Raw genomic sequence first — 14,671 nt, forward strand, 5'->3', positions numbered from 1 at the left:
TCTAAAGTATATTTTTCTTTTTGTGAATGGATTACCTACGGATCTGTAATAAATTACATACAGTAATATAAGAATGCGATAATGTAGCAATTTTGAAAAGAAAGTTCAAAAATCGTATTTTACATGCTATGACATAAAATTGTATCTACATAATTATAATACTTAACCAACTTCAACATATATTTTGTACCCCATTTTAAGTGAACTTATATTAATTTACTAGCGACCCGCTCCGGCTTCGCACGGGTATAAAATATAATTATAGCCTATGTCATTCACTGAAAAAATGATTAAAATCGATCCAGTAGTTTTGATTTATTCATATTACTGCCCGTGGCCCGCATGCGTTAACTTAGAGTAAAAGCCGGCCGGAACCGTCGCAAACGCTACGTACCGCGATTTTTAAATCTGTAATATCTTCGAAAATATTTATTTAAATCATATGCTGTAAAGGGCCATATAGATCTATATTAAATAAAAAATATATTTAAGGTATTTAATTGGATACGGATTAATGCTGTATTGTTAAAATCCCCTCGAAAATTAGCCATTATTTGTCGTAAAAAGTAAATGACAAAAAAATGTTATTGTGGGATATCCATAAGAGATAGGTCTATACCATCGCGGAGTTTTCTGTAGACCTTTTCAATGTGTACAATACTTAGTACATTATTTTGATAAATCTCGTAGGGTTCAGCCTGCGTTTGCAATTTAAGCTAGAAATTTCTAGTATTATTAGGATATAGTTTTTAAGTTCATAATCAATACTAGCGTTTACGCCTTCACTGACCCTTGACCATGGTGTCTGAAAAGTCGCCGACATATCTTGAGATTCATTTATCCTCGCGCTAAATCTCGTACACGTAAAAATGTTGTTGTCAAGGTCTGTTTCACAATATATTCAAGTTTCTGATAAAGCTACCTGACGCCAAACCATATCCAACAGATAAGTAGATATAAGCTATAGACTTATTAGTCCACGGTTGAGAAAATAACTCATTCTACAGTGAACTGGTCTAATTTCTCTGCCAAGATTACCAATCGTAATTAGCAGGTCTAAATGATCTACAAAGATGCAAATTAGAAACAAATTCATTAAAAGAACTATCTGGTTTCAAACGATCGAAACAACAAACATATTTAATGAAAGTTATGCACCAAGTCATAAACAACACCTTCTTTTATTTCGTAATCGTGTAATCCATCGTGACTGATGTCGAGGATAGCACTATAAATAAATAAAATTGGAGTGTCTGGTTGTAATATTAAAATAACCGCTTTTTACTAAATGCATATGGATGTATACACAACATAATTATACCGAATTAACATTTTTAAAATTTTTGTCCGTTTGTCTGTTCCGGCTAATCTCTGAAACGGCTGGACTGATTTTGACGTGACTTTCACTGGCAGATAGCTGATGTAATAATGAATAACTTGGCTGCTTTTATGTTAGAAATTTATTTATTTTATAACTCTGCGAAGTGAACAATAACATTTTTTTTATATTCAACGCGGACGAAGTCGCGGGCACAGCTAGTTATAAATAAGTATTCAATTTTTTTCGTTATCTGATAACACTTCATAGCAACAATAGGTTAAAAAGTACGAAAATTTGTTATTGTCATTATTACATTTGATTAATTTCACGCGCTTATTTAATTTCCTTATTGATAGTTAGCTTTGACCTGCAACTATGCGTGCATTCAAATAATAATACGTACATTTACAAATTATTATTTTAAGAAAGCAATAACTTATATAATGTCAAATAATAAAACTTAATGATGATGAAAACGCTCCAATTGAAAGTTGATAAACTTAACAAACAGGAACAAGAACGGCTTTAAACTCTGCAGCATTTGCGTAATGATTTTCAGTAAATATTTCATTTTTGAAGTTAGAACTTATTTAGAATCATACGTCGCAATAAAGAAACGTATTAACGCATAAACGTATAGGAGAAAATGAGACAGAATACATTACTTCTCAAAACGCGTAAGCGACGCGTATTGTATGACGCTTACGACCTTTTTCACGAGATCGTGATCATCGTCGATAGAAAAATCGAAACGGCCTACATTCCTACGACTTTTCAGAAGTTTCACTTCTACATTGTGTGAATTGCACACACATACACACACGCACACACAATACACTTTTAATGATGATTGAACAGTCAAGTCGAAAAGAAATGTTTAAAAATAATGGTATAGTCTTCTGTCGCTCTAATGAAAAACAATGTCAGCAAAATCAGAAGCATTACCAGCACATTGCTGACGCTATTCAGCGCTGCTAGAAGCTCCTTACTCACCAAAGAAATAGTATATTTCATGACAAGTGTGGAAAGGCTGTCATTGCAAAGAGTTCCGACAAATGTCTACCTGAGTCGAGGCGCAGCCGAAGGTGAGGGTTGACAGTCGGAACAAGTTGCAATGACGATTCCGCACGTGTAATGAACGACTATTTTTAATACAGTTGCGAAAAAATGAAGCAATTTAATAAAATAATAAAAAGAAAATTTCTGAAAAATGGCGCCAACCTATTATTTGTTTCCTAAATATTTTTCATTTACATACATACAATTTCATTGTGTGGATATAACAAAGTTGTAAGGCTGTCTGGCTGTTGAATACTTTTTAAAACGACAATCTCAATCTCGAGAACCTCTGAAGTCTATTTCAATAAATTTTTCATTATCATAGAAATGTTAATGTGATCATGATAGAGGAAAAGTTAAACAGTGACCATGTGATTCATGGCACGTTAAAATCGGGAAGATGTATTACTTAAAAACAAATCATTTAAAACATATTAAAAGTTAATCATTATCAACCGTATCTATATTCGTATGACCTTCCAATGATAAAGGAAAAATTAAATTGATGACTTGCATTGCTTTATCAAAATTATAATTAAGTTTACTTGTGACTACGAATGCATTTCTTGTCTGTCACAGATTTTTAAATTAATTTTACTTACCATAGATTCATAATTCATTCATTAGATGCAATCAGACATTTGAATTAGGGAAGCTATAGTTTCCGGGGCAAGGTGGTGTATGCTAGCGCGACCCCATCTCGTCCCACTTAGGCGGAGGTCTGCTCACACGTGGATGGTTTTTATTCAGTAAGAGTCTGACTCCCTTCCGGTGCTTCCTCGTCTGAGGGTATCCATGAGGATTTTCCCCACGTTAAAAAAAAGGTATGTTATGGTTGACTTTCATGTTTTTCCATTGCAGTTCTATAGGCGAATAGGGTACATAAGTAGGTAATATGTTATATACCTATTGTGTATGAAATTACAAGATTATTATCCCGTATAAAGAAAGAGATTTACTGAGAACGACATAAAGCTAAACATTCCTTAAAACATCTGAGGTTCAATGTAAATAAAGTTGAAACTGTTGCGAAAGCGTCGCGTGTTATCAAGTCAGATAGTATTCAGTATTAGCTACCATCTGCCAATGATTGATCATTAGATAAACACGATACTAGCTGCGCTCGAGCGATATAACTGATAACTTACAGCGCCATCAGAGCTTAACCAAAAACCTATTTTCCAATAATACTCGACACCCGAATATCAATCAACGTTGACGAATAAAATCATCACGATAAGGTTCACACTTGAATGAGAAGCACCGTTTTGTCGATAGAATTTTTTAACGTTACTATGATACAATCAAGATTTATAACTTTTATTGAGACCCGTTGAGTTTCGTTAACTGTGTCATCCGTATCGCCAATCGCTAATTTATCGACGATCGAATATTATATCGATTTCACGACGTATTTTTGGTGAAATTAATCCATTGTTTCCCTCCAAAAACGTCCACTCACCGTCCTTTGAGCACGCTTCTATTGTGATGACTATTTCCCAATTGGGCGCAGACATTCATCTGATTAAGTACATCAGAATTACATGCGCCACTTTGGCCGATGCCTGCGAGCGATTTCGTCGGAGTCGGACAGATGACTGTTGCACGCCAGCGCTGGCTTAGTGCAGGCAATATTTCAAAAGCATCACGATAACACCACGCGTCATTTAAATTCGACTTCGGAAAGCGGTCACAGGCAGACATCAGCGGCGGATGCGCTCGCTTCCTTTGATCGGAATCGAACGGATTCGTTCGTTTGTGGTGCAGAACGCCCGGAGCGTCTCGTCCTCTACAACTTTAATGGATTGACACGATGCGTTTTAATCAATTAGCATGCAAAACGCGGTTCTCGAACCAGTGGGCAGTGAAATAAGCGGGCAAGCGGGCCACCGTGGCGCTGAGTTTACGAACGCTCTCCGGTTTCAAAAGCGATGTTTTTTCGGCCGTTTTCGGATGATAACTTCATAATCGGAGCGAAAGTCGTTTTCGATTCTTTTGTTTTGGTTTCACATCTTGCGGATTTTAGCCGGACCGACGGTTCACTTTGGGGATTAGAAATTCGATCCGAGATTGAAGGTTCCTCATAAAGTGTTCCATAAAATATACATCTAATCGCATGACTTTGTACGATAGTACCCTATCGTACTTTTTATTTGTTACAGAAACTTTATGAATTAACGTGTTTCAGCTTAAAGGCATTCCGTTTGCACTCACTAAGTTGTTCTTAATTTTGGTTATAATGTAAGTTAATAAAAACATCGTTGAACGATTTAAAGATTTCTTAATTACTGTCTGTTCGCGATAAGGGCCACAGCGTAGAAGTAGCGTTGTTATCGATTTATCGAAATTATGTCAGTTGATAACAAACTTTGAATAATTGATCCGCTCGGGTCGATGACTAACCCAACAATCAATCATTAATCACATGTTGTTTGCGCAATACCTTCCAGATAGCCCCATTTTAATGTGTTTTTTTTTTCTTTTATTCATCGAACTAATATCGTACTGTGGTCTGATATGACATTTGCTTTAAAATGTTTCAAGAATTAAGTCTATGTCTATGTTATTTATTGTACAAGATTATATAGGACCACAGTTTGGCGCAGATGTCACTTAGTGGCTGTTGCACTTGTGGTGGCGAACTCCATTCCATACCCTTGACTTACGGATAAGTTTCTTTAGACCATATTAGACGTTTATCGTGGTCTGAGCGTTTCCGTTTGTGGTCTGTGTTTCCGATTCCAGTCACAGGATTCTAACTCCTGGAGGCCTTTGAGTGTGTTGAGCTTACTCCTTTACATATCAGAAAACTCTTGAAAATTATGTTTTTTTCCGGCTTAAGTGACTTTTACTTACATTGTACACCTTTATCTTCGGATACCTGATTCCCTAGGATGGATTTTAAAAAACAAAGTGTCCTGCCTCAACAATCAAATAATCAGTAGTAAGGTCGTCGTGTCCATCAGTCAATGGTATATTCTAAATCATTGATATCAAACTATCTTTGTCCACAGAAGAATCAACAAGCCCAGAAAGCGGTGTGAAGGAACGCGGAGAGCGCGAGAGGGGGGTGCGGGACGGGGAGGGGGTCGAGGCCGAGTCGCGCTCCGCGTCCCCCGCGTCCCGCGCCTCCCCCGCGCCCGACGAGCGCGACATCGAGCACAGCATACCCGCCACCCTGATACAAGACCCTCATGCTGAAAGGTAAGATGCTTATCTTTGAACCTGTCTAGCACTAATAAACATAAGTCTATTTTGTCTCAATGAGAAAATAGAAATCGCTTCGGAGGGAGACGTCTATTAAAGATGACGAATCTGTCTAACTTTAGCTTTAATTGTTGTTACGAAAAGGTTGTTATGAAAATGGTAGTAAGAGATAGGTTAGATGTTTTTTAAAAAAACTCGTAAGTAACTGAGTTTTACTATTGGTAAAGTCATAGGGCAGGTCGTTGTAACCAACGCAAGATGTTACTATCTGAATAATACTCGTAGTTAAAAAAGTATTATTATAATAATATAATAATCGGATCAAAATGTATTGCCAGTTAGGTCAACGATTGTTTTAATAATTAATTTTAAATTATATAAAGCTTGTCGATTTTCTCAGTCACTTGCTAATATTTTACTTCTAAAAGCAGAGATCTAACATGGCATCCAGATCTAGTCGTGTAAATATTTTGCCGCGTCCCTGTTTTACGTCAACTTTCTTCGTGTTGTTCTACTTTTATATACTTAAATAAATATTGCTAGACTATTTATTCTCTAAACGCCTTTTTCTACGATCTAATTAAGTCTAAATTTTTCTCTGTAAATAATATTATTACTTTTAATTTTGCTTTCCAAAATTAAAAGTTGTGTGATAACACTGGAAATATCGTTGGACAGACTGAAAGCTATCTCGTACAATGCATTCATAACACTTCTGACACGAGCACATTGTCTACTTGACGGTGGTCTCGACTTCAATCCGCAGTGTTCACTTTAACGATCCCATTGTTTTCGATGATCAGTTGTCAACTGCTGTCCACGTTCTTGATTCGACCAATCAGATTTTCGTCCAGCACTACTCTTATTCCAAATCCATAAAGTCTATTTTCATCTGACTGATGTATCAGACAATATCGGTGAATGCAGAGAAATGAATGGATGCACGATAGTGACAGCTAGTAGGTAGTGACACTAAAAATGATCAAGAATTTTTCATTTGACACTCCATCAATATCTGTTTTATAGTCTCATGGTAACTGCAACGATGGATCGCACTATCTTGATAATTATCGTGGCGGATAATACGCCAAGTTTTTTTTACTTAAATGATTTATTATCTTGCATTAATGGTCGCTGTTTTTGCGGATTTATTTTACGAACCACTCAATATTATTTCATCATTAAATATAAAAAGAACAGTTTTTAGTTAGCTACTTATCTATATAATAACTTTAAAAGCATAGAGCAAGATTGATAATTGTTATAAAACATTATCTCTAACGGAAACGTTACGGAAACATTATTGAGGAATGCAAATAAATTTTGTAATCAATTCTTGTTTTAGATAATTAAAAGCATTGTCTTAATAATTCTTTGAATGTCCTGATTAAAAACAACATTAGTTACTTAGCAAATACATAGATTTTACAGTACATAATAAAATCGTTGAATTGTGAAGGACACCATAAATTTTTTTCATCCTTTTTTTATGACAATTAAAAGATTTATGAATAGCTTCAGCTTTAATATTTAACAACTTAATTAAGATTTTTTATATTTAATATAAACAACAAAAACTGGACTTTAGACGGCAGGTAGGCGAGTTAAGTGCAGTATGTTGAAAACTTTAAGTGAGTTCTGCTAAAGGAATTTCGTCCTTTACGTCAAGGAGATATGTCAAATTATGTTTAATGCAGAGTTTTCTTGGCGGCAAATTATATATTGGTTCTGTATCAGCGATGCCTGTTCCATCACTGTCAATTAGCTGCAGTGAAGAGACGTCATCAATCATAAACATTCTCAACGGAGCGCTGAAGCATCCATCCTGAGGGTCTATTGTTTAGATTTTCGAGTTTCATATTTCTAAATATCTATCTGGTCACGAACGATTAATATTAAAAGACGATTATAATTATCCAAAGGAAAAAAAATGCTTAATAGTAATGACTTGCAATTGTGACCAATATGATTTTTAATTTGTTGTAATGAATAATGGATATTGATAACGAAGAACAGTAATCTAGTTTGATTGTTATTGTCCAATGAGAAAACAGTAGTTGATTAAAAGAATTTACTTGAAATAGAGGATAGAGTTGAATTGAGGAGACACAAGAGTTGAAGGACTCTATTTGCTCGTTTTAATAAAACAGTTTAAAATAAATATTTATTAGCAGTAAATATACGTGAATCTACTTTTAAAGACATAACAATAGTGAAGATAGAAAAAGTTGCGTTTTTAAAAATTACAAATAATTTTTCAGTTATACCCACATTACACCTTGCTATAATTTAATTTATCTGCTAAATAAACATGAAAATTAAAAAAAAATCGAAATAAATTAAACTCAAAACAATGTCCGATATTAACATATTGCAATTTTATCACCCCAAAGACATCTGTGCCGTTTTTAAAATTCACGTAACTGCGAAATTATTCAGATAGTGTCAGGTGTCCCCTATACGCCCGTACGATGCGAAACTAAAAATTTCCTTATGTCAAATGGGTAACCGAAATGATGCCACAGACTGTTTTTATCCTTTAGTTGTTCTCTTGGATTTTGGTTTTCGATTGGATGAATTGTTTGTGGATTTTTTAATCTGCGGCGAAGGTGGCCAAGTCGCACCGATGGCGTGCGTGAGTGGGGAACACAATACGTGTCACATAAATATAAGTGATTGATTGACCCGCAGGCGAGTAATGCTTATAGGAAGTAATAAACAGCTGGCGATTCTGTTAGATTTCGTTACTTTTTTAAAGCGGCGATTTTTATTTTACGTTTTTTTTTTTTAATTTATTAAAATTATTATGTTGATATATTGCGGCGTTAACGTTTCGAAAGTTCTATGATTTTTGTATCTATTTTTTTTTAATTTCGTATCTGTGAGTAATTCAAGGTGAATTGTCATAGAATAAATCTTTTTTTTTGTCTTAAAAATCTATTTTGATAATTATTTATTCGTCGTATTTTAGACAAATTTCCAATTCGAATTCTGTTATAAGAATGTTACTTTTCCCCGTGAATGAAATAAAGTTTTACCGGAAAATGTGTAAGATTTCTTTGTTGAAACAGGAAATCTGTTCACGATACGTGTAAATCCTTCGTCCCCTGTCCATCCCGCTCTCGTTAAAAAGGCTCGTGCTGACATTTTGTTACGTGAGATTTTCTTGTCACCGACGTCATTCGTGGGTTAATCTTCGACCCGAAAACTTTTATATAGCCTAAAGTCTTAAAACGTTAAGGACATGTTTGTTACTATTTTCAAAATGTTGATGTTTTTTCATGAGACAGATAGTGTGGAGTCCGTCACGTATGTCTAGTTCTTATTGGTGTCACGAGTGAGTCAGCTATGTGAGTGAGTAGCTCGCTGTCGAGAGCTGTCATCGCCCGTCATTGCAAGTCCACCTCGCGCATAGCACGCACGCTTGCATTACGCAGCGCACCACCCCCTCAAAGCGTTGTCCATATACCTGTCTCGTTTCTTCACATCGATTCGTTCTCGCATCGAGCACCCGTCTTTGTCTAGCGAGGGGGGAGAGGGGAGGGAGCGCTGCAGGCGGGTCGTAAATCACGCGGCGTCTCATTCCACGCGGGACCACCGCCGCCGCCGCAGGCACCGCGCACTTCCCTCCCGACCGCCGGCTATGCGGCGCGTCTTTCGCGACGTGTTTACATTTACTCCATTGGGAAGTTAAATCTCTTGTATAGTGACTCTGATTAAAAAGTGTTGTTTGTTTGATGGATCCGAGGAAGTTTCTGCGTCGACTGTACGGAATAAACTGAAAAAATTTCGTCCAAAATGATAGTCGAACCCGACCACGTGAGGTAGGTTTTCTTTGTACAAGTGTTTTATTGTCTTTTGTTAAATTTTTCGTGTTTGATGAAACTGATTTTTGTTGTATTAAAATAAATATCGAAATTCTTTTGTTTCTAATGGTTTCTAAATCTTACTAAGTACAATTTATCGTTAAAATTTTCAGATTTAAAGTTATTTTATTTCAATAAAACCGCGTTATACTTAGTTATTATCAAGAACCCGCATATTTCTTTTAGTTTATTTTCAAAATGATATTGTTAAAACATCTCTATCGTGCTTAGAAAATTTCATATACATACATACATTACAGCCTATACAGTCCACTGCTGGACATAGGCCTCCACAAGTTTACGCCAAAAATAACGTGAACTCACGTGTTTGAAATTGAAATTTCATGTACGAGGAAAATTGAAACGTTAAATATTTTAAGTCAAAGTGAATTTCATTGTTAAATATAACTTAATAATAATACTGACAAAGTTAAATTCATACGCAGTATTTATGTATTTTCAAAGACATGATTTTCTTTGACACTACGATACCTTTGAAGATGTATTCTATAAGTTATTTTAAGTTATTTACGATTTTCATTTATTTGTAGCAACGAATTGTTTGAATTAAAATATCTTTATACTAACTTCTTGTAAAAATTTCTGAAATATCAATTCATTAAAATGAAATGTTTTTTTTTTATTATTACATTTAAAAAAAGAACTAAGTTTGAAATTGTTACTACTATCCCCTAGTTTTTGGAACGTATTTCATTTTTAAAATTAATACATTTATTATGTGTTAATAATGATTCATTTAAGAGTTCTAATTTATTTGTTATCGACTTTGATTCCATCGCTGCTTTATGTTAGGTCATTAAACCAGTTCTGTTTTTATACGAATGAATAAATGATTTACGCTAAAATCTCTCATAATCGTATCGGAATCATTCATTTTATTTTTTACTCGTCGTTGTAGTGTTAAATTTGTATTTTTATTATAAAAACAAGCGGGTGGCTTTTAAAAGCTACACACAACGGCTATTAGCATTTCTAAATACATTATCAGAAAATACATTCGTGCAATAAAAAATCGCTAATAGTAACATTAGTATTCAACGTAACAGGATTATATTAGTACGTACGTCTTTATAAATATTTATGGGTAGCAAAATAGTCTGCGCGAATCTCTGGAAAAATATGTATTTCTCTTCGGGCTATCGCAGTCCACTGCTGGACGTCGGCCCTCCCAAGCTCGGGACAACCTAATTAGCATGTATTGTAAAAAAAAACATGTATTTAGTCGTAATAATTTTAACGTTTCGATGTAATTGTCCGCAGGGAGAGTCCGAGATGTTTGTCGCGGGAGTCGTCAGGCGCGCCGCGATGTCCCTCGAACGACTCGGTGTACTCGGGTCGGAGCGCGCCCAGCCTACCTCTGCCGGCCGCGCTATCGGCTGCCCTACCGGCCGCGTTACCAGCCGCCCTACTGCCGCCACATTCAGCCGCGGTCGCCGCCTACCTAGGCGCCGCCGCAGCTGCCGCCCAGCAACGGCTACTCATGTCCTGCCAGGAAGACATGACGGACTCCGAGAGATCCGACGCCGTTCTCGACTTCAGTACGAAGCGAAGCGAATCTCCTAACGACGATGAGGACGTCGACGACGTCGTCAATCTTAGTAAGAATGAAAACGGTCCACTAGATCTGTCGGTAGGCACAAGGAAAAGAGGTCCGGAAGATTCACCGTCACCCGTCCCTACCAGAAAGAGCTCAAGGTCGTCAGACTTTAAACCGATCACGACTCCCTGGACTACTCCGGTAGCGCCACATCTACCTTACTTTGCGGCTGCCGTTGCAGCTGCTAGCTTGTCGCCTAAAGGCGGCGTGCCAGCCGACTGGAACGGTAAAATGAAACATGGCACACCAACGCCAAGCGATGCGTCTAAAGCTCTTGAAAAGATGAGCGAACTGAGTAGGTTAGGTGGCGAGGAGCTGTTCCGATCAGTTCAGAGTGCAGCTTTAAGCGCAGGACTCACACCTAACGCTGCTGCTCGTCACTCTGCTTGGCAGTCGCACTGGCTGAACAAAGGAGCAGACCAGACTAAAGACGTCTTAAAATGCGTTTGGTGCAAAAAGAGCTTTAGCTCATTAGCCGATTTGACTGTTCACATGAAAGAAGCGAAGCATTGCGGCGTCAGCGTTTCTGTCCCACCATCAACTGGCGCGCCCTTACCTGCGTCACTTCAGCCACCTTCGAGCTCACCTTCGACGCCATCTCATAATTCGTCCTCGTCGAGTGGATCGTCTAAGCCGAATCACAATGACTTAAACATGTTAATTAAAGAAAATATGCCTATACCTAGAAAACTAGTTCGTGGTCAAGATGTCTGGTTGGGAAAAGGAGCCGAGCAAACTAGGCAAATATTGAAGTGCATGTGGTGCGCTGAGAGTTTCCGCTCGCTGGCCGAGATGACTAGTCACATGCAACGTACTCAACATTATACCAATATTATATCTCAAGAGCAAATAATTTCATGGAAGTCTTCAGATGAAGCTAAGGGTTCCAATGCAAGCGCACCCGGCGCCAATAATGCTGCTCCCCCTACCACTGGTACAAGCAGTCACGTTAGCGCTGTATTAACCTGTAAAGTTTGCGACCAAGCATTTAGTTCTTTAAAAGAACTGAGCAATCACATGGTCAAAAATGCTCATTATAAAGAGCACATTATGCGTTCTATAACTGAAAGCGGTGGTAGGAGACGTCAAACGCGCGAAAAGCGAAAGAAATCTTTACCGGTTAGAAAATTACTTGAACTAGAAAGGGCGCAACATGAATTTAAAAACGGGGAAGGTAATGGTGTTCCTATGGGAAAACCAATTAGGGACTTCGGTGCTGGTAGCAGAATAACTTGTGAAAAATGCGGTGATAAAATAGAGACTGCCGTTTTCGTAGAGCATATTCGTCAATGCATAGGGGCGCCCATGTCTAATAGCCAAAGGAACTTTTTAAAAAGTGCACTCCTTTCTAATAATATCATCCCGCCTGATGTCCCCGGCCATATCACTCCCACTAGCCGTGATGGGCGTAAGAGTATCAATGAGGAAATTCCCTCTCCTGGTTCTGCACATCATCGTTCTCCCTCTTCGATTAATGATTCCTCACCCAGTTCCAAAGATAACAATACGAGCAACGATAAAAGTTCTTCGCCGTCTGTTCTCAATGCAATCGAACAATTGATAGAAAAAAGTTTCGATACTCGCTCGCGGCATTCGGTGCCTGGTATGCCAGGCGGAGCGTCACACGCCCCAATCGGCTCGAGTATTTTGAAAAGATTAGGTATAGATGAGAGCGTAGATTACACTAAGCCACTCGTAGATGCGCAAACAATGAGTATGTTAAGGAATTACCATCACCAGCAGGGATACGGTCGTCGAGAACGCAGCGGTAGCGAATCTAGCTCCATGTCAGAAAGGGGAGGTAGTAGGGTCGAATCTTTGACCCCCGATAGGAAGTTAGATTCTTATCACATGACCCCACGTACTACTCCCGATACACGCGGTTCTCAGACTCCTGCTTCTGAGGACCGTCCCACAGATGTTAGGATAAAGAAAGAAATTACCGATGATGAAGAGCGTGAAAATGGCGTAGATTTAAGCAGCCAGCCGGTCAGGGTTAAGACTGAGATAGATGATGAGGAGGAGCAAGCGAGACCGTGCAGCGCGACCGAAGAAGACATTAAACCACCCGTCCCTAAGCGTGAGAGCGAGGGCCTGAGTCCTTCAGCGAGTCCTCGCAGCCCAGGTAGTGATCGTTCCGCGCCGACACCGGGCGCTGATAGGAAACCGGCTTCAAGTTTAGGTGCACTCTCCTCTATGTTCGATAGCCTCGCTGGTGGTGGTTCGTCTAACGAGCCGAGCTCCTCTCGTCGCAGCGGCAGCCACCCTCTAGCGGCCCTGCAGAAATTATGCGATAAAACTGAAACCAATTCTTCTCGCGCTCCCGCCCCGGCTCCATCGCCAGCCGGTCCGCCCAGCATCTTAACTTTCAGCTGGGCTTGCAATGACGCGGTAGTGACCGACTCCATTATGAAGTGCGCTCTTTGCGACACGCCTTTTATTTCAAAGGGTGCCTACCGGCATCATCTTTCTAAGATGCACTTCGTCAAAGATGGTGCTTTGCCCGATCCGGTTCCGGTGAAGGCTCCGCCAGCGGCTGCCTCGCCTGGGGCACACAAAAGTAGTGGCTCGAACGCTGCTTCCCCGCAGGACCCGCGCAGCCCCTCGCAATCCTTCGAAGAAAGTCCCCACTCTAAATTTCTCAAATATACGGAACTGGCAAAGCAGCTATCAAGCAAGTACGTGTAGAGCATAAGGGTCGGCCGGCCATCAGTTGTGATGATACCATATCCTGATACGTTGAACCTTTCTAGGGTTAGGTCGCAACGCGACGTTAAGTAATTCGAAACTCTTTGCCAATTTAATTATTTAGGTAATCGTTAGAGTTCACCGCATAGTTCGGTTAGTGTAATTTACGACTAGCGACATAAGTATACGCCAAACGTCTTACGTTCGTATAGATGTAAGAGAATATTTTCAAAATATTGCCTTTAGGAGAGGAACGGTGTCGCGCGGTTCGCGGCCGCGGCTTTTCTTCCACACTACGTTGTAATTCCATTTCGATAATTGTAAATATAAGTCACATTAAGTCTTAAAGGTTCGATTCGATCTCTTAAATGTATATTTTTTGCTAATAATCCAAAACGATGAAATTCGTTCGTAATCTTGTCGCTGCGCGCGGTTGCTGTCACGGGACGACGACGTTGCCGAGACGGCCCTGTCAGTATTTTATGAAAATTCGTTGCAATATAGTTTATTTTTTTTTTTGAGTTACTTAATTTTTATGTAAATCAGAGTTAGGGTTAACAATTTTAGTTTATTTTATGTATATTTTGAAGCTTATTTACGTCAGGTTGAGATCCGATGCCCGTAATCTCGGAGACCAAATCTCAATAAAATCGGTTCGTGTAAATACGACGCAGTCGGTCATGGCATTCAATATTACAATCTCCTTAGTGTAAATTTCGCTCTAGATACACTCTCCACGCGAGAATGCTATTTATTATTTAGTGTTAAGTACGTAATTTAAGGCGACTCTTCTGTGAACTCGTGTATACCATTGTATCAGCGCATAAATCTGGTTGTCCTGTCAACCAATTGTATTTTAAATAAATAATTAAAAAAAAAGTGATAATTATACATTTTTTTCTTTAAAAAGGA

General features: G+C 38.5%; 1 protein-coding gene across 1 annotated transcript; it reads left to right on the forward strand.

The window, feature by feature from the left end:
* The first annotated feature begins 2,333 nt into the window (after positions 1 to 2,333).
* Positions 2,334 to 13,759, forward strand: LOC123653626 (protein tiptop-like). The gene is made up of 3 exons (XM_045589621.1): positions 2,334 to 2,406; positions 5,395 to 5,584; positions 10,735 to 13,759. The coding sequence occupies exons 1-3, from the start codon at positions 2,334 to 2,336 to the stop codon at positions 13,757 to 13,759; spliced, it is 3,288 nt and encodes a 1,095-aa protein (XP_045445577.1).
* Positions 13,760 to 14,671: the final 912 nt, after the last annotated feature.

The sequence above is a fragment of the Melitaea cinxia genome, chromosome 5 (genome assembly GCF_905220565.1).
Source record: "Melitaea cinxia chromosome 5, ilMelCinx1.1, whole genome shotgun sequence".
Classification (NCBI taxonomy): domain Eukaryota; kingdom Metazoa; phylum Arthropoda; class Insecta; order Lepidoptera; family Nymphalidae; genus Melitaea; species Melitaea cinxia.